The sequence below is a fragment of the Diaporthe citri genome (genome assembly GCF_014595645.1).
Source record: "Diaporthe citri strain NFHF-8-4 chromosome Unknown scaffold_17, whole genome shotgun sequence".
Classification (NCBI taxonomy): domain Eukaryota; kingdom Fungi; phylum Ascomycota; class Sordariomycetes; order Diaporthales; family Diaporthaceae; genus Diaporthe; species Diaporthe citri.
The window spans coordinates 392,091-411,340 of NW_025064862.1; the positions used below are offsets into that span (position 1 = coordinate 392,091).

The following is a 19,250-nucleotide window of genomic DNA, read 5'->3' on the forward strand; positions in this document are numbered from 1 at the left end:
GAGCAAATCGCCGATCGATGGCGAAATCGGTTTACGACTCTATCCCGGCAACAGCCTCCAGTTCTTACTGTGCGCCAATGATCAGACTACTATCAACTTGCATCACTCTCGAGACGTTTCTTCAGGAAATTGGGCACCAAGACACAGAAATGTGGCGGACATGGGGCCAGAGTACACAAATAATTGCAACCGCTTGGACGGCGTATCGATGGGTCAAAGAGATGGAACGAATGTTTAGCGTGGACAGCGTGCAAAGGAGGCGTGCAATCTTGAAACGTTGCGCAAATGGCACACTTGTTCCAACAATCGGATGTGTCGATGAGTCTGGAGCAGAAGGGCTTCCTTGGCTGCTATTCAACGTCCGTCGGTTCTTCAAAAACCATCCCTTTGGCCGCATGCCACCACGCCGGTCATCTGACCACGCCCGATTTCGTTCTTCAGGTGCAGGGTGGACAGAGATCCTCCTTGACTTTAGGCAATGGCCTGATGCTACCGACGATGAGAAGGGTGAACTACTGCTTCAAGGATCTCAGCAAGGCGATCAAGTTTTGGTATCGAATTTGCTTGAAGAGGCCGCTCCGGTGGACCAGTGCGACGCGGACGGGAAGACTGCGCTACGCGTCGCTATTGATCATGACCATGACACCATCGTGTCATTGTTACTGGCTAAAGGTGCGAACTGCAATATTCCGGACGCAAATGGTCAGGCTCCATTACATGTTTGTTCAGAGCTGGGCAAGGAAACGGTTGCAGATATGCTGTTACGAGCTGGCGCACATGTCAACATGACGGACACTCAGAACTTGTGGACACCTTTACATGCTGCCGTCAACTTCGGGTACGGTGATATAGCAGTCCGGTTGCTCCGGAACCGCTCTGACATCAATGCGCGAGACAAGAAGCAGAGAACACCCCTACATATTGCGATCAGGGTGGGGAACGGTCGTATGGTCCGCACTCTTGCGCCCAATTCCGACGTGGACAGCAAAGATAAAAAGGGCAAAACCGCTCTTTACATTGCCGCGCGCTACGGGCGAGACGACGGTGCGAAGGTACTTCTCGATAACGGCGCAGACAGAGACATCCCAGACTCGGGTCACGGTTGGACACCCTTGCATCTGTGCGCAAGATACAGCCGCAATGAGGTCGCCAAACTCTTACTCATGAGCCCTTGCAACACTGATTTGGCCGACAAAGAGGAGGGACAGACAGCCCTACACATTGCGGCAAACTACAGTTCAGAGAAATTGGTCGACTACTTGCTTGACGCCAATTGCGACATGAACTGTCTGGACCACGGAGGCCGGACGGCACTTTACTGGGCAGCACACAATGATGGCGCGTGTACAAGAAAGTTGATCCGGAAGGGAGCGGATATATTGAAAGGAGACACAACGAAGCTCCGCGTTTTGTTGCAAGACTATGGCAGGACGACTGAAGAAGCCGAGAACATGATGCGTAACGGGGACAGGGACGGAATAATCTCCACCTTGAGCGGACGGAGACGTCGAATCTAGTACCTACCAGGGGGAGGGGGGGTTTCCGTCAACATAGCACCACTATGTTAATGGAATAGCGATATAATAGTGATATGCAATTAAGGTTCTGATATGCTTTTTTTATATATACATTGCATTATTTATACGTTATTAATATATAATTATTCTTAATATGTTATAATATAATATTAACCCTTAATATAAGGGTAAAAAAAAACTTCTTTTTTTTCCTTATCCCCAACCTAACTACTTATTTAATTCTTATTAGCTTAACTATTTATTATGGGAGTATTTATAAAATTACGGAAATATTTAAAAATAAAAATAAATTTAAAGTTAATAGGATTTAAACCAAAGCTTTTAATATAAAATTATAATAATATTAAATTAATATTAATATAATTTAAAGCCTTAATATAATTTACTTTTAATAGTATTTTAATAGCCATTTATTAGCATTTTGCTAAAATTACATAATTTTGATTAAATGTCAAAACATGATTGCATTGCATGACCCATACAAAGACCCCCCCTCCCCCTGGTAGGTATCGCCAGCAGCTCAGGTATGCATCGGTTCCAGCCTCAGTAGGAGGCTTTCCCCGGCGTCTAGTGTGGCGCCAACTTCGCTGTCAGAGACCCCGAAAATGAGCCCAGTCCATACATTCCGGATCTTGAATGCGCCTTGTATCCCAAGATCGTACCACGTCACGTGGACGAGTTGTTTTCCTTCCAATGCTGTGTTGAATCCACCCTGGCCCCGATCAGGCCCGTAGTTTGCGAGAACCACCAGACTGTTGCCTAATTCATCGGGGCCAGCAATCCAAGCTTGGAGTTGTTTCGAAAGGTTCCGGCCTGTCGTCGGATTCCGGGGCTGCATGGGAAACTGGGCTGAAAATCGAGCCGCGTCCAAGGCGTCTTTTTGAGTGAGGAGGCGGGTTCCCAATAGATCGATCTTCGTCATGTCTGATCCCGTGATAAGATTTGCAGCAGCTCCGATCCAATGTGTTGCAATGGTCTCTCGCATCATGTCCGACACACCTGTGACCGCCTCTTCATTGCCTATGAACATGTTGTCCATGTCTGGATAAATGGTAGTGAATGGCGCTTCACTCGCATTGACAATTCGGCTTATGAAGTCTCTATAATTCTCAATGGCTCGTTGGATTGTAGCCCAGTCCGTGAATACGGTTTGATCTCCATTGTTGATGTCTTGATCGGTCCTCATAGAGTCTGCGTTGCTAGACCAGACGCCTAGATACGGTTCGTCGCGCTCGAGCTTCCACGATATGTCCAGCCTCATTGGGCGCCCTGATGCGGTGATAGCTTTATGGTACGCGATCACCTCTCCAGAATTGTCCGGGGGCAAATTGCCACCATTTGCAGGAGATCCCGGGGGTGACGTAATCCAATTTTATAAAATCGACATGCCTAAACAATCATCAACGGTTAATACCAGGTGTCTTCGCCCTACGGTCTGTGTGTGGGTGCGAACCAAGACGCAAATAACGCGACCACAGAATCATGCCATTCCTGAACTCCGTCTTTCGAGAAATCAAAGTCGCATCGTGAAAAGCCGTTGTTGTTTCCGCTCAAGGTTGCCTTGATAGCAATATCAGTGCCGAGAATGATCTTGTCGCTGTCCTTACAGAAAGCTCCTGGCAGGATATAAACGCCCAATTTCAGACCTTTAGAGTGCAGGTAGGAAGCCAGGGCAGGAATGTCGAACTTCTCAGTGTCATACACAATGCGCCCGTGCTTGTCGCCGTGGTCGCCGACGCTCCAGCCGGAGTCAAGGGATATGTAATAGTCGCCGGAAGTCAGAATACCCAAGGGAATCTTGTCCAAAAGGGCATTCGCTTGCTCGATGACTCCCTCCTGGTTGAATTTAAAAGATGGGTTGATGTTTGGGTTTGCTTGAAGCCCCCAGGAGTTCCATCCCCTAGGTGGTGCATTGAAGCCATTTGGAGTTCGCCTAGCCCTCACTATTCTGAGAGGCGGCATCTCTTCATTACCAGCAGAAAAGCCGAGCAGCAACAAAGCGAGGATGGTAAGGGTCAAGTGTGCCGAGATGCGGAAAGAGCGTAGTCCAACTGTATAATCACACCAGCTAGCATGGTTCTCGTCGCTTGACATGGTCAACTTGGTATGATGGATGAGGATTTCTTGTTACTTGTTGCAATAGTGGTGTAGGCGGAAGACCTTGAAGAAGCAGATCCAGCGGTATGCCTGTGTGGCAGGACGGATGCAAGTGAAGTGATTCCACATCCTGGACCCATGAGCGAGTGAGCAAGACGTCGTGTAAGCAAGCAGTCAGAATGAAGCTAGGCAGAACTGAGGCAAGCACTATCGCTCACCCAATTGACCCCGCCCGCCTCTAAGTCAGAGCTAATCTCACTTACCGGACACGCCGGAACGCTGTGGTGGTACAGCATCGGTAAACCCTTGGCATGCAGCACATGGATGGAGGTTGACATCACCTCAGTTGATCATCACCCTGAATTCTAACAGAGAGCTGGCAAGGGCCACATTCTTGTTCGCTGTCTTTTTTATTTTGGGTTAGTGCTGATGACTAGGACAATTCCACGATTCACGTCTCAAAGATGTGGCCATTTCCATGGTGCCTTACACGACGCTGAATCACAGAGCCGTCATAGGCACTAAAGTCTTCTTCACTTTGTCCACCGTTCTTTTGAGGGAACACAACTAAAGCGATTGTCGGCATAGTAGAGAAGTATGCGTGGAACCACAAGCGGCCGGTCTGATCCCGAACGAGTGGAACGGACAATCGGACACAGGACACTGATCGACCTCAAGCTAGAGCCTAAGCTGCCGCTAGCATAGCTTACCTCAGGCAAGCTCTAATTACATGGCATTATGGCTAAAACGAAATGCACCTAAAACTCTCACACAACTCTTAATATTGTAAGCAGAGTCCTTCTCTCAGCAAAATGTACCACCAAGAAAGCGTACAATTCTGATCGCGTTTTCCTTTTTGGAGCCTCGAATCAAGTCATCCTAGCAACAAACTGATAAGAGGAGTGGCACCGGCTGGGGATTCAGTGACAGCGTGATGCCGAGATAAAGATCTCGGCAAACGCCGGCCTCTCCAGCTTTTCCGCCAAGGACTCTGCATTCGCATCTCATCGTTTTCAAGGCAATGTCATGTCAGACCGACAGATTCCACGCGACGAAATACACAAAAGTTTATCTCCAAAGCTCAGCATCTCCATGTCAGCTCCCGGCGCCGAAGACGGTGCAGATCCAAATGCCCCACTCACCGCCGAGCCGGCCGGCGGTCGGGTGTGGCAAGCCTGCCTCGCGTGCCGGCGAAAGAAGGTGCGACGTAGAGATGAGCATTCAGAAATAATCCCAGGCGCTAAAGTGCATAATAGATCAAATGCGATGGCAAACAACCTTATTTGAAGAACCACACTTTCCGGCCCGTTACGGACGACATTTTTGTGCATTCAGGAATGATTGAATATCTGCAAAGCAAAGAGTTCGCCGACGAGTTCAAGATCAGAGGATACAAGATTTTGATTGGTGAAGTGCACAACGAGGAAACGTTGTACTCGTCATACAATGCCCCCACTGAACCAACCGTAGACGCACTCAAACTGCAAGTTTCGAATTACTATGCCCCTCAGGTAACCGACCGAGTCACCAGCAATACAAGTTGCCGGCGTCGGACAAGTTAGACGATTGGCAAAGGACATTCGGTGAGACGTTGTAAGCTTGACGCCAGTCTATAGAGCCATCGCTGATATTCACGATCCTAGGGAAACATTGTGTCCGACGGCCAAGTGCGCGCGCCGTCTCGAGCTTTTGCTAAAGCATTGGTTGACAATGGCCTCGACCTGCAAGACGTATGGAGATATCACATTGCATATCGTTTGTCTTTCATCGATGCAGAGGTGGCCCCGGCCTCTTTCAGCATCGCGCATGCGATGGACAAGCCAACAGGAAGAAACATTCGAGTCTTGAGAAGAAAAAAAGAACTGACTCTAGCCCCACCAAACAGCTTTGCGATTTGCCACGGACCAACGGCCGCTGAGAGACAGCTGATGGAGGGTTGGATCCAGATCTTGAAAGCTTTTGTGAATGATGACAAAGTGTACAAGTTTGGCACGACTTCAATGGATCAAATCAAGGTTATGACTCCAGAGGGAAAGGTCGAGATTCGTTCAGACGAAAGATGGGAGGAGCTGGTGAAGTTGGGAGGCATCATTGCGGGCAATTAGATTTCCCATAGTTACAAGTACCGTCGCCATTCAAGTTCACGCAATGTCTTTCAAACCCTCGAACTTCGTCCATCAAAGTCACTGCCCTCAGTTGTCAACTCAGATCAAGCGATATAACCCTTGTTAGCCATCCTCGGCTCGGTCTGATTTCCGAAATCGTCCCGGGCAAAACGAGCGACATTCTCTGAGGCACGGACTGAACCACTTCTCCTCCGATTACCGCTCACATCTTCCCCACGCAGCGACTCAACTCCTGGTTGCTCGGCATGGACCCCCTGTACAGCTGAACGGACACACCTTGATTTTGCCAACGTGTTCTTATCCCCAATTAAACCATTCGTTAAAATATTGGGTGTTGCTGTCTTTGGCTCTGATCGCCATGCTAGACATGACAAAGGGACGTAGGCAATATATCAGGTGTATAGCGGCATTGCCTGAGACTTAGGATTGGCAGCTTGGTGGGCATGGGGTTTGCGGACAGAGAAGTGGAGATGGGGGATGCCAACCGTTGGGGACACAGTTTGAGATACTGAAGGGTAATGCGTCGCACACAGCAGCATTGCTGTTCATGTGCGGTACCGACCCTCGAGCTTAATGCGACATGATTCTCCACAGTCCTATGGTTCTAGACTGGCAGAATGCATAATACTTCTTACTTGCATCATCTATGCATACTAGCCGCTTACATTGACGAGTCCTCTTGCGGAAATAACACCCGTTAGGCTTCTTCCGGGGCTGGGCTATAATTAGACCCCTCCTGAAGGATTCACGAACCCACAGGTTCCAATGCCCAGAAAGTCAAACACGTGCGCATGAAGTAAGACTTCACCTCCACGACAGTGCCATCACTGTAAATCACGACCCCCAATGTCGTCATCCAGTGGGGACGACGAAACGTCCATCGAGACAATGAGCCCAGTATGCACGCGGAAGGATCCGCGGCAGCAACAAGCCTTTTGCCCCATGAGCATACCCGTGACGCACCATGCTCCAGTCAGCTTGAGACCCGCAGCCGGGCATGACCGGGCATATCCCCAAAACGACGAATGGAACAAGTATAAGCCTCTATTGAGGAGGCTATACTTGGACGAGAAGAAGACCCTTGTTGAAGTGAGGGATCTCATGAGGACACAGTACAAGTTTGACGCCTCGTAGGTCTATCCTCGAATGGAGACGTTGCCCCAGGCAAGCTTTACTAATACAGAAATCCAGAGCCAAGATGTACAAGACACGATTCATAGCCTGGGGCTGGCGGAAGAACATCAAGTTAACAGCGGGCCTCGATCCTAAAGTAGTGCAAGACACTCCCTACGAGGACTCTGTCAGGCCCGGCACTCAGATCCGCCTGGCTAATGGACAAGTCGTCGACACATCCCGCCTCCAGAAGCACCTCCGGCGGAAGAGAGTCGTCACAAAGGTGCCGCTTACCGCGGTGGTTCGGCCGCCAGACAACCATCACGTTTCTGAGGCGGTCTTCGCCCACACGCGCACATACGTCTTTGGTCGGCATGAGAGGGAGATTGCCAACCTGACAGAAGCGCTCAGCATCATCTCGCTCGACCGGCCGAGCACTACCCGGTGGTTTAATTTTACGGGCGGGATCAACGAGGCAATGAGACAGAACAACGTGAGCCAGGCTCTCGTCCAGATGCGCAAGGCGCCTGATGAGATCGCCATCATGTTCAAGTCCCAGCCCAGCACAACAATCTGCAACATATTCATGCTGATCGTACAGCTGAATCGCTATGCGGAAGCCACCGGCGCCGATGCTGAACAGTTTAGGGTCCTCCTCAAGGCGCTACTCAAATACGCCGCGTCTCTAGGATTCTCCGGCGCTCTGGGCATGCCGAGCTCACACCCACTACCTCATCTCATGCAGAGCCTAGCAGTTGTCCCGCACAGCGACCTGAACGAGGTAGCGATCAGGGCGTGGAAGGTGACGTGTCAAGCATGGGCCGAGATGGCCTTTTCCAACTACTTTTCAGCAGTCGGCACAAAGTCACTCGCGACTTGGCTCCGCGTCGGAGACCAGGGCGAAATGGACGGCATGTGGTTCTTTCAGCTCATAGAGATGATTATTGACGAGCAATTGGCGGCCTACGAACAAATGTTCGGCACGCGTGACTACCGATATATCGATACCCTCCTGGCCAAGGCCGAGCTGCTGTCGTATGTAGATATGGCTAAAGGGGCTGACTGTTACCAAGACCCGAGAGTCATCGCTCTGTATGAGCAAATGCTGGTCAATGGAGCTCAAGGGCCTCGGAGGACTGCCGCTCTGAGATTTCTTGCGAGAGGGGACGCGAAAGCATGACATGTCGAGACGGGATATGCAACAGTACATAGTCATAAAATTGAACGGGCAGATAGGTGTTGAGGTGATTAGTCGGACGCCTCCGCCCCCACAGCAGAGAATGGTAGGACGATGCAATGAAGCTACATAAGTGTAAATTATACCCGATACTTGTTCCCTTGTCCTTGCACCAAAGCTATCGGCGACTACTTTGATTATTGTCCAACGATCTCTTGACATGTCTTTCACAGGAGGAAGCGTTGCTGAATTATATCTGCAATTCCCAATGGAATATTTAGTAGACTCGTGACTCAAAAAAAAAAAACACAAACACAACCCTGAAACCTAGGTATTCCATCATTACTACCATTCTCAATGCGGCCATCCTTCGCAGCCAACGAACACTTCCCGTGCTCCACATGAACCTAGTCGTCAGACTTATCATTGTCATCGTCACCCGGGCACCAGCCGGGGCCGCCCTTTCCACCACCTCCGCTGCCGATGCAAGCCCCGTTGCGGCAGACACCACCGTTGGCACAATCGCTGTCTCGGTCGCACGTCCCGTCCCCAGAGCCTGGACATGAACCAAAGATGCATCGAGTAGTACAGCACTGGAAACCGCTGCCGCAGTCGCCGTCGGCATTGCACTGACCCCATTCTTGACGTGATTCTATGACACCGCGAAAGGGTTCAACAGCAGCTGACTGTGCTGTGCTTGACATGAGGGCGAGGGCCAATGAGATGGTGGAGAGGAAATGCATGGTTGTGAGTTTGTGATTTTGTGGTTGTGTCAGGTATATGAATTGTTTGATGAGAGCAAGAGCTTGAGAAACTTGCACAATAGAGTATCATGTGGCTATTGTTGAAGGTAAAGTTATGCTTATTGTTGTTCACTCAGAGGAGAGAATGATGGCCAATTTATATGTGTCCTCCCCGCGGGATCGTCGATATCTCTGGCCCCGAATCGGGCGCGAAGATTTGCCCAAAGTTCTCCCTCGATAATGCCGCTTAGCAGCACACCAAGAGCGCGCAGCTTGGCCAAATACACCGACTATGCCGCACAGTATCCAATCGTATAGGTCATCCTAGGAAGTGCACGGCTACACAAACTTCTCATCGACGTCTTGGACAAGATGGTCCATGCAATCCGTTCGGATTCGTACTGCTAATTCGGGGACGGAAAAGAGCGGCGCGCCGTGCAATGTATCTCACTTTATGCCATGGAAGCCAGTATCGAGAAAAAGCCCTGCTGCGGTGAATTCCATCTAATGTCTGTGTGAATCTGTATCGGCTGCTGCACAAATTGTGCAGTAACTGAGTTCGGTGGAATATCAGCAAAGTTCTACCGACATCCGAGATCTCCGGCGTTGTCCACCACACACTTCAAGTTGGGGCGCGCCTTTCTCCCCAATTCTCTGCTGCCCAGTGAATGAATCCGACGGAATTGAGAGTTAGACTCATTCTGGATGGTTCTTTTTAGACGTATTCTCTGTCGATTTTCTCTTTACCTCTGCGATTGGATTCCGCGTGTTGGTAAAGTTCGGCCACATGTAGTGCTGCCTGCGCATTATGCATATTGGAGAATCGAGAGAAGACGCAGGCATGGCACGGCGTGCACGCGCCTTGGGCGTCAACACTACCAAGACCTCGGGACCGACGGTCCAGATCAACCTTCGCGATCGTTGGGGATCAGAGATGTGTCATGCTGCTCACAGCGAATACGGAAGCGATCAACGCAACCGAGTCCGGTCTTCGCCAAACTGAGCGCGCAAGTCTGGCTCCATTTTATCGACCAGAAACGTACGGATACGTCTGGGACGGTGGGCAATGGAGTGTCGCAAAAAGTTGTCTTGAACTGTGTTTATCATAATTTGCAGCGGCAGGGTACTCCACGGCAAGAACTTGCTCTGATTCACCAACTAATGATAACAAGGAACCACAACTAACCCGCGGAAGATATATCGCACACAGCACAGGACAGTTTGCCCTGTGCCAGATCCCACATTAGCTACCACCTACGGGCATACGTGATTCCAATAGCTACCAACACCATTGTTAGACTCCCTAAGTGCCACTAACGTATTACTGCCGCTGCCACCAGTGGCGGGATCCATAATGGCCGGCTGTATTAGAATAATCGCCCTTGAACAGTACACCAACCCAATAGTCCCCGTTTTGCATGAGGAACTTTAGACCGCAGAAAGATTGCGTCTCCGGGGGGGCCGAGCTGAACGAGCCACAACGCTGAAGCGTAACAGGGGCGTTAGTGTACCTGGGCGACGACAACGAGGTCGGGAAAGCCACAGCCACGCAGAGCCCAGTCCGCTGGTGGTAGAGATATCCGAGGTATCCACAGCCACCTTGGCCGATCCCGCCAGTGGGGTAGAATGCGAAGGAGTCTCCTGCAGGCTGGCCCGAGTATCCGACAGATCCGACCACGTCGGTCTTGAACCCGAATTTCATGCTGATCTCGGGTGAAGCTGGACAGAGAGGGGCAATGGGTGTGGCTGACGGGGTGCCTGACGAACTCGACGAGCTTGTCGAGCTCGATGTACTCGATTTACTCGAGCTTGATGAGCTCGACGAACTTGACGAACTCGTCGTACTTGAGCTCGACAACCTCGATGTACTCGAGCTTGATGTACTAGAGCTCGATGTACTTGAGCTCGATGTACTAAAGCTCGTCGAACTCGATGTACTAGTTTCAGGCCGACTCGTCGTTGAAATACCTGTCGCCGAGGTGCTTGCTGCTGCTGAGGCGGTATGTGTTTCCGAGAAGCGGCTACTAGGACTGGTAACACTTTCCACACTTTGGAGGCTACCAGATGAGCGATTTGTGGTATCCGTGCCGGAAGTTTTGAAGGTGCTCGTGCTAGGGGCGCTGGAGGTAAGCGTCGATATCAGACTTGGAAGGTCCGTTGAGCTCGACGGGCGTCCAGCTGAGGTAGTCGAGGAGGAACTGGACTGTGTGGTACTTCCGGGAGCTTCAGAGCTTGTCACAGATGTCGACGAAGGAATCGTCAAGCTGGAGGAGACAGTGCCTGGAGAAGTAGAGTATGGCGTTGGAGAGAGAACTGGCTGCGATGAGCTAGCCAACGCCGAACTGAAGCTGGATGCATCTTGCGACGATACAACAGACTGAGTGCTGGTTGGCTCCGATATTATAGACTGGGTCCCCGATGAGTCGACTGTGCTTGAGCTAGGCCTCAGAGATGCACTCGTGGGCTGAGAATTCTGAATGAAGGATGACCGTGGCGATGAAGCAACTTCGGCTGAGCTGGGGCTTAGAGAGCTTTGTGTCGACTGGACAACTGGAGGGATTGACGAACGAGATGATGATCCGGTAGTTGCTCCTCCAAAACTAGGAGACTCTCGCGTAGACTGCGCAACTGAAGAAATTAGCGATCGAGATGACGAGCGAGTCGTGGTTGAGTTAGAGATGGGAGATTCTCGCGTGAGCTGCCTGGTCGAGGAGGTTGAAAAGTGCGATGACGAGGCAGCCACGGTAGAGCTGAAGCTGGGAATGCCTTCCGACGGCGAATCAGAAACACTGCTGTTAGACCAGCTTGTTCGAGAAGAAGACAATTGCAGTGATGGGCCAATTGTAGTCCGGCTGGCTATGGTTGTGACAACGGGAGAAGCGCTGGTTGTTGTGCTGCTGCTGCTGCTGCGAGTAGAGCCTGCAGATGGGGTTCCAGCCGCAGTCGGAGGCAACTTCGAAGTTCCAGAGTCGCCTGGAGTGCTGCCTGAGAAGACACCTGTGCTACCCATCACACGGGTAGACGAACTCGGGCCAGAGGAGAGCTGGGAGCCCGAGGTAGACAGAGTGGAGGATGCCGCCATGCTCGGCAGCGCTTGCCGTCCCGGGCATTCAGACACTGGATGACATGTTAGACCCGCAACACCAGTCAATAAGAGGAAAGAGAATCATGACAAGACCTACATGATGTGAAAGAGAGCGTGACGTAGACGCAACCTTGAGGAGCGTCATCGAAATAAACATACACCGTGTCAACCAGGAGGCAGAAAAACGCTGTCTGCTTTGGGAACCGTGGGTTACTCCACGAAAGTGTACCGTCCGTGAAGGAGAATGTGATAGAGATGTCCCTACTCGCGCCACCCCCAAGCAAAGGCTGAGGCCTCGGTGGATCCGAAACTGTAACCACAACTCCCTCTTTGAGTAGTCGGCCACTAAGGAGTTGAAATAGGGCGCCTTGTTCACAACGCGGGCTAGTAGAGGAATTGTCTTCCAAATAGGGGTCAGACGACTCTTGTCTTCTGTTCCGGGGTGGTGATCCGGGATCTCTAGCCTGGATTTGCAGCAAGAAGGGCTCTGGAACGGTTGTGGCCGTACTGATGAATGGTTTCGTTAGGAAATGTTACATGAAATACGGGCATGGGCAATGCATTAACAATGTCGACCTACCTTGGAGCGGCTGACGATGTGTTAACAGTAATCAGAGAGGTTGTGGACTGCGCGATCGAGGCTGGCGGCGACTGAACACATCCTCGTCGGCGACCACCAGGACGCGACGCAGTGGCGAGGCATGAGAAGAGGAGAAGACTGGTAATCAACATGGTGATATTTTGTCCCCGCTCGGAGAGAAAACGAGAAAGGATGCGGCATCTTGGAGAGGAACACCGTAGATCTTTGGGAAATAAAGATGCGTTTAATCCAAAATTCAGTGCAGTCCAACAAACGCGACCGGTTTGCTTTCTTGAACGCCGGCATGCAAAAGACGCGACATTTGTGTTGGGGTGGATATTTGTTTTTATATCGCAATTAATGGCTCCACGCCACAATACGGCACAACATGCAGGCGGAATCATACCGTCTTATCAAGCTATGCGCATTCTCTTGGTTTCAGTTCAGTGGCGTTGCAGTGCTTAATCACCCTTCTAAGACAGTAATTGATACTGTAATTGTGGGCTGCGCCCATGTGCTTGAATGAGCACGCAGAGTGTCTCCCTTGCCTTTCCCCAGCTTTAGTGTCGGTGCATTTAGCCTGGAAAGCGGGAAGAGAAATCAGGGAACTTAATTATGATACCGCGAAATACCATCAAAACAATTCCATTCCTTGAGGGATTTGGTGGCGCACACATTTTTCCAGTGTGAGAGGGCTCTACTAAGCCCTACCAGAAGTCTCCCACAAGCGTAAAGTTCAAAATGACGATACATCGTATTTTGAGCAAAGAGTTTCTAAAGCAACAGGCTTCTCGGAATCCATTGGAGCATTTACCTCCAGTAGCAAGAAGTGAAAACCATACTTGCTCGAGACAGCTTCCAACCGCCAGACTTCTCTAATTTCAACGGACAAATCGTGCCCATTGAGAGGCCTTCCTGGAATTTTGGAAACCAGGATCTCCGGCTGGTCAATCAGTTGCTGCCGAAGACTGGCTGGTGGCTCATCGTTGAGCGCGCTGCACCGGCCCTTCAGTCCTTGTAGGAGCAGCAGCCCGGGGGTGTTTTATCCAAGCCATGGAACGCCTGCTAAATCTCCGAACACGTGTGCTAACATCTACTACCAGGAAGCACCAAGAGCCATTGGCAGCACTTACAGAAACATACACGATGCACGTCTGGTGCGTATGTCAAATTCGATCTTGAGAGCGAGTATCGAATGGAGGGCATCGCAAGACGTGGCAGGCTGCTGGCGAGGTAGTGAATGAGTAAGTGACTCGGGATTGCCCGTGGAGCCATTCTTAGATGGCTGGTCGGTGATGCCATGATGGGTGAGTGTTTATCCAGCAACACAAGCGCATTGTCTGGCAGCACAGTATAGAATGACCTCGACTGGGATACTCACTTGGAAAGCAGTAGAAAGCCTCGACGATACAATCTTGCAATTCGGTGAGAAGGACGGCGTCAATATCGCCAGAGTCTGGCAAAGTATTTGGGTCAAAAACCTCTTCTTGCACCCGGTCATGACGGCTGAGTGTCAAAGGCTGGCGCTTCTGCAGACGCGTGAGGCGCGCTGTTGTGGGCAGTGAGCAGATATGACCGGGACCAGGGCTCTGCGCAGTGTCACATCAGGAGATAAAAGCTTAAATGAGAGTGTTTAAATCGGGCTGGCGAACCCTTGGCTTATGGGGGTTGCGGCAGTTGGATGGCGGGAGGGACTCGGCCTGTTGGACGGCCTGACGACCATTGCGGCCCGGTGGTCGTGGCCCCAAGCTGGAGGGCCGAGGCGCCGAGGGCCTTGGGAGCCCGTGCGGTCAAAGTCAAGACGAGGGCGTCTGTTCTATTCTATTTAAAGGTGCCCAGAGGACGAGACATGCTGCACACAGTGGTGTGATGCCAGGCCGTGCCATGACCTTCCATGACATGCGATGTGATCTGATGGGTGTGATGGGATGTAAAGTTATGCGACGGCCAAGCCGTATACCTGTGTCTACAGGTCGTGTTGGTTGACGATGTGTAAGGATGGCGGCGAGACGGGTGTCGACGTGCTGTACCTGAAGAGACCAGATTACATAGGTAGAAAACGGAGTAGATCGTCATAGAGTGAGTACCGTAGCTCGTGTAAATGCAGCATGTGCTAACATGCTTGACTCGTTAGAGAATACCACAAGCTTTTGACGGCTCCAACCGTGTTTAATGGCATGACGAGGACCCAACACGCGAATCTGCGAGGTCTGGAGGGCTGAATGGGGCCGGAAGGGGTTGGTTGCATGGACGTGCATGAAAGTTTCAGGGTCCAGACGTCGAGCATGTGCAGCGTTGGCAGGTGGCTGGGCGCCACTCCCCGAGTGGGCGACGATCGAAGGTCGCTGACAGGGGACAGGGACAGGGAGAGGGGAGCAGGAAAAAAAGCAATGTGGTACCAGCGAAGAGAATGCAGTTGTCTTCGATAGCAGGTATTCTACCGTGCCACATGTCAGCATGTATGTTAGACCGTCCCATTCCCGAGAACCAGCGCCCAGCAAGGGATAGAACAGCTCATCAGTACCAGACTGGTAGTCCTCCCCATCATCACCATCATCACCATGACTGACCACGACCATCCCCAGCCCAGCCCAGCTCTCCTTGGCCTGCACAGCCCCACGCGTATTACCTGTACAGTAGATACTTGACGAAGTTGAATGGTCGGGTACATGTACGCAAGCAGCCAGATAAATCTGTCTGTTTGGGTGTCGTGGCTTCTTTGATGCTGACGACGACTACGCCTGCACCGTATCTTTTTCGTCATTGTCTGCCTTGAAATTCTTCGCCTTGGCCTGCACTAAATACTAGACACTCGATCTGTACTCAGTATAAGACGGACGAGGTTACTCAGCATTCACCACGTTGGTTTCTTCAACGGCTCTCGTTCAGTGTAACCCATCTGTCGGTCAATCCAGCCAGTCGGTTGATCAGTCAAGAGGCCACCAGTTCGGCCCCTACACAGTGCTGTACCTGGGTCCTGGCTAAGGATCTGCCGGCAGCCACAGCGGGCCCCAAACCCCATCAGCACTCGTCACACACCCACTCATTCAGCCCATCTTACCGCCAGGGCCACCTGTCTGTCGTCGTCGCCCAGGGTGCAGGCCCCCAACGACCCACTCCCATCCGCGACGTCAAACCACGTTGTGGGAGACCTCAGACATTCACTTTACCACCGGATGGGCCACCGGTTGAGCTGGGCTGAGTTGGCTTGGGTTGGGTTCATTACCCAAGAGTAATAAGTACATTTGACTCGACAATCCTCGACGCCACCTGCTGCACCTGCATCACTAAATCCCGACTCCCAACCACAGCAGTTCCTGATCCAGCCCACTTGGTTTATTGATCGACCTGCACACCCGTTCAGTACACTTCAACTTCAGTACACCACATACATACTTTGCGTGCAGCAGTGCAACTCCGACAAGGCACTTGCTTGTTACGGCCCACTAGTTCCCGAGCTGTGCTGTCGCCGGCGTCGTCTGATGCCGTCAGCCTTGGCTTAAATCCATTCCATCGTGAGATTTGGTCTCACTGTCACTCTTGCTCTCATCCTCACTCGACACCATCAGCATCTTCATCTGCATCTTCATTTCAAGCGTGGCAACTTTCACCAAATCCCCCATCCCTCCCTCCCTCCTCCCTCAACCATGGCCAGCGTTGAGGCCAGGTCTCTCTCCGCCCTCAACCACATCGCCGCCCATCCCCCTCAATATCCCATCAACCCGACGGAGCGCAAAGAGACCCTCACCCTCTACATCTCCAGAGTCCCCGGATGTCGCGGTAAGCACGACCTCCCTGTTTTCCGAGCGATGGAATCCCGCAACTGACGTCATCGCCAGACATAATACTGTCCACCTTCAAGCCGCAGAGGAAGGTTGTCGGCGGTGAAGACGTCGCAAACTCGCTCTACTACATCCACCTGGACACCGATGGCGATGACATGCTGGCTCCCAAGGGCGCCGCTGCTGTCGACAGTGGCAACCCAAGGCCCAGCATGGAGTCTACCATGACCCAGAGGATCGCCAGGAAACCTCTGCCCTCCACAGCCAGAGTCCCTCCCCTCCAGGAGGCGACCTCAGTTGCCACTCCTGGGCCGCCCCCAGACGACACCGCTCCGACCGACCAGCACAAGTACCCGCCATTGGACTCGTCCTCACACGACAAGGAGAACGTCCCCCTGGGCGGAGAGGCTGCTGGCGCTGCCGACCCTTTCAATGACGGCCCTCACATGCCGGCTCAACCATCCCCGACCAAGCTATCTGCGATCAAACCCCAAGGCTCAGTGGTGAGGAAGCCGTTGGGACCCCGCCCATTATCTACGGGTCCGCCCTCGCCCGGCAGGGAGCCCCATCCGTACGAACCTACCGCACCTGCAGCTGTCGTGAAGCCATCAACGCCTCCAACCCCCGATGAGGCTCGCCCGGACCTCCCACCAAGGCCTGCACCAGGGCCTCTGCATCTTGATCATCTACCAGCCCAAACTTTCGATGAAATTCAAGAGACTCGCAGTCCCATCCGCAGCCCAGGGTTTCAGTCGCCGAACGCACAATCTCGCTCTCCGTCCCCCCAATCGAACAAGAAGCCGTTCACGCCCTTTTCCCTCTCTATCATTCGCCGCGACCCTAGCACGGGACACCAGTGGAACATCGGCAAGGTCAGCTCCTTTCAAAGCACCATCATCGTCGCGCAGGACCCTCAGAACCCAGACTCGCCCAAGATCGCCCAGTATCCCAAGGGCTACCCCGCCATCACCGTGCACATCGAGACGAGCGGGTACGCACGATTCCGGAACTTCCCCACGGCTCTGCCAAAGATGTCGGATCTCCCGAGGATGAGCTTAGACAGCGCACGTCCAGGGTCGAGCGGCAGTTCTGCGAGGACCATGAAGGAGTTGGCGGCGAGCCTGCAGGCCCAGGCAGAGCAGCAAAAGGGACAGGACGACACCGAGGAAGGATTTAAGAGACAAGTCGCCATGACCTATACCAAGACGTGGACATCCAACCTCAAGGAGGCCTTCAGCGGCAAGAGGCGCGACAGGTCGTCCACCAACACCAGCGCGACCGACTCGGCCTACAATGAGCCGCTCGACCCTCCACGGGCAGGATTCCACAGAAGGCAAGACAGTGGCAACTCGACGAATTCCAACGACTCCATGTTCGGCTCGCTGGTGCCGAACCCGGCCAATAACGACGCCAACCACCATCATCAACAACAACATCATCACCATCATCATCGTCAGAACCACAACCAGCCCCAGAACCAACACCAACGCCACGGTTCTGACATGAGTGCCACATCCACAGCCGCCGCCGCGAACCCCACGGCCACAACGACGACACCAAAGCCAGACGAACCGCTCATAACAGCCCGCCCCGGGGCCGGCCTGCGTCCAAAGGGATACACCTTCGCCTCCCCGTGGGACGGGCGGTGCGACTTCCGGACGAGCAGCAACGGGCGGGCCCTCAAGTGCCACCACATCCGCAACACGCATTCGCAGGGGTTCAACCCGCTCGTGGCGGCCCAGGCGCTCCGCGACGCCCTGCCAGAGAACAACGGCGGCTCTGGCGGCGGCGGAGGGGCAGGAGGAGGAAATGGGAGGGCCGGCCGGGCAAGGGGAATGAGCGCGTCCCTCCCGATGGGCGACATGGGCAACCGGGTGCCCGTCAGCGAGCTGCGGTTCAACCTGCCGTCGTCGGACCTGTTCAACTCCAAGGAGGACCGGGACCGGGCGGTGGCGGAGATGAAGGAGGGGCTGGGGCGGCTGCTTGTCAGGAGCCCCGGGGGTCACGAGTATGATGATGACGACGACGACAAGGAGGAGCCCATCTTTGACTTCTCTGGACTCGGGAGGGAGAAGGCGGGCGGGGGAAACAGGGGGAAGAGGGCCAAGCTGGGCAAACTGCTCGTGCATGACGAAGGGCTCAAGATGCTGGACCTCGTGGTGGCTGCTAATATGGGCATCTGGTGGCAAGCGTGGGAGCGGAGTTTCTAGGGGATGACGTGACGGTCAGTTGGTAGTGGCGGCATTTGCATTGTTGATTTGTCTGGTTCAGGATCAATACCCCAATCTCTGCCCTTTTCTGCATGAGTCCAATATTGGTAATGAGTGTAGGTAGACAGACTCTCAGCGTTTGGATGTGGACGTGACGATAATTTTGCTAGAGCTGGTGAAACCAGCAGCCATGATAGAATAAGCGAGCGACAGCAATGTGCAGCGAGTCTGTCTTTTTATTTTTATTTCTATATTCTATTTTATTGTTCTCATCGTTGCCCTGGGACTTGTTTAGCATCTTAAATAACTTTCCACCTTGTATTCGTGCAGAAGAATTGTAATGAGTGTGCTCCTCACTCAGTTGCTCTTGATGGCAACAAGTAGGTACCTAGGTACATCGCCATCCGGATGACCGTATGTAACGGTCATCACTGGGACCCACATTCCCGCCCCCTCAGCCAACCAGAACCAGCCGTTTGTAATACCACCAAAACAGCTCGCGCACCCAGAGAGAAGTGCCACCCACCGCCCGACGTCAAGCTCCGTTCAATTGAAGGAGGGCTCTCGACTCCCGCCGACAGACCAACCATCCATCTACGCCTGGGCACCTCTCCACCCCGGATCCAAACCCACCGACTCCCTCCGCCGACCGAGACGTTGCCCAATTGGCCTCCCGACTGGCCCCTTCAATCCTCGCCCTGCCTCGACAGTCGCAAGCTGCACAGACAGCTCGCCTCTTCTGTCATCGATCCTCCGTAGCCATCCAAACACAGGCACAACTCGACCCGAGACGAAGCCC

General features: G+C 52.7%; 9 protein-coding genes across 9 annotated transcripts; 6 read left to right on the forward strand and 3 right to left on the reverse strand.

The window, feature by feature from the left end:
• Positions 1-285: 285 nt before the first annotated feature.
• On the forward strand, positions 286-1,517 carry INS49_005430 (uncharacterized protein; the record flags this gene model as incomplete). Its single annotated transcript, XM_043166210.1, has 2 exons — positions 286-367; positions 448-1,517. 2 exons carry the CDS (start codon positions 286-288, stop codon positions 1,515-1,517), a joined length of 1,152 nt encoding a protein of 383 aa, XP_043017242.1.
• A 541-nt stretch (positions 1,518-2,058) lies between these two features.
• Positions 2,059-2,799, reverse strand: INS49_005431 (uncharacterized protein; the record flags this gene model as incomplete). Its single annotated transcript, XM_043166211.1, has 1 exon — positions 2,059-2,799. The coding sequence occupies one exon, from the start codon at positions 2,797-2,799 to the stop codon at positions 2,059-2,061; it is 741 nt and encodes a 246-aa protein (XP_043017243.1).
• Positions 2,800-2,966: 167 nt separating this feature from the next.
• On the reverse strand, positions 2,967-3,632 carry INS49_005432 (uncharacterized protein; the record flags this gene model as incomplete). The annotated part of the gene is made up of 1 exon (XM_043166212.1): positions 2,967-3,632. One exon carries the CDS (start codon positions 3,630-3,632, stop codon positions 2,967-2,969), a length of 666 nt encoding a protein of 221 aa, XP_043017244.1.
• Positions 3,633-4,727: 1,095 nt separating this feature from the next.
• On the forward strand, positions 4,728-5,740 carry INS49_005433 (uncharacterized protein; the record flags this gene model as incomplete). Its single annotated transcript, XM_043166213.1, has 3 exons — positions 4,728-4,835; positions 4,892-5,146; positions 5,279-5,740. The coding sequence occupies 3 exons, from the start codon at positions 4,728-4,730 to the stop codon at positions 5,738-5,740; spliced, it is 825 nt and encodes a 274-aa protein (XP_043017245.1).
• A 909-nt stretch (positions 5,741-6,649) lies between these two features.
• On the forward strand, positions 6,650-8,054 carry INS49_005434 (uncharacterized protein; the record flags this gene model as incomplete). Its single annotated transcript, XM_043166214.1, has 2 exons — positions 6,650-6,879; positions 6,953-8,054. The coding sequence occupies 2 exons, from the start codon at positions 6,650-6,652 to the stop codon at positions 8,052-8,054; spliced, it is 1,332 nt and encodes a 443-aa protein (XP_043017246.1).
• Positions 8,055-10,115: 2,061 nt separating this feature from the next.
• On the reverse strand, positions 10,116-10,496 carry INS49_005435 (uncharacterized protein; the record flags this gene model as incomplete). The annotated part of the gene is made up of 1 exon (XM_043166215.1): positions 10,116-10,496. One exon carries the CDS (start codon positions 10,494-10,496, stop codon positions 10,116-10,118), a length of 381 nt encoding a protein of 126 aa, XP_043017247.1.
• Positions 10,497-10,530: 34 nt separating this feature from the next.
• Positions 10,531-11,175, forward strand: INS49_005436 (uncharacterized protein; the record flags this gene model as incomplete). The annotated part of the gene is made up of 1 exon (XM_043166216.1): positions 10,531-11,175. One exon carries the CDS (start codon positions 10,531-10,533, stop codon positions 11,173-11,175), a length of 645 nt encoding a protein of 214 aa, XP_043017248.1.
• A 96-nt stretch (positions 11,176-11,271) lies between these two features.
• Positions 11,272-11,919, forward strand: INS49_005437 (uncharacterized protein; the record flags this gene model as incomplete). Its single annotated transcript, XM_043166217.1, has 1 exon — positions 11,272-11,919. The coding sequence occupies one exon, from the start codon at positions 11,272-11,274 to the stop codon at positions 11,917-11,919; it is 648 nt and encodes a 215-aa protein (XP_043017249.1).
• Positions 11,920-16,106: 4,187 nt separating this feature from the next.
• Positions 16,107-18,451, forward strand: INS49_005438 (uncharacterized protein; the record flags this gene model as incomplete). The annotated part of the gene is made up of 2 exons (XM_043166218.1): positions 16,107-16,239; positions 16,299-18,451. The coding sequence occupies 2 exons, from the start codon at positions 16,107-16,109 to the stop codon at positions 18,449-18,451; spliced, it is 2,286 nt and encodes a 761-aa protein (XP_043017250.1).
• Between the last annotated feature and the right edge of the window lie 799 nt (positions 18,452-19,250).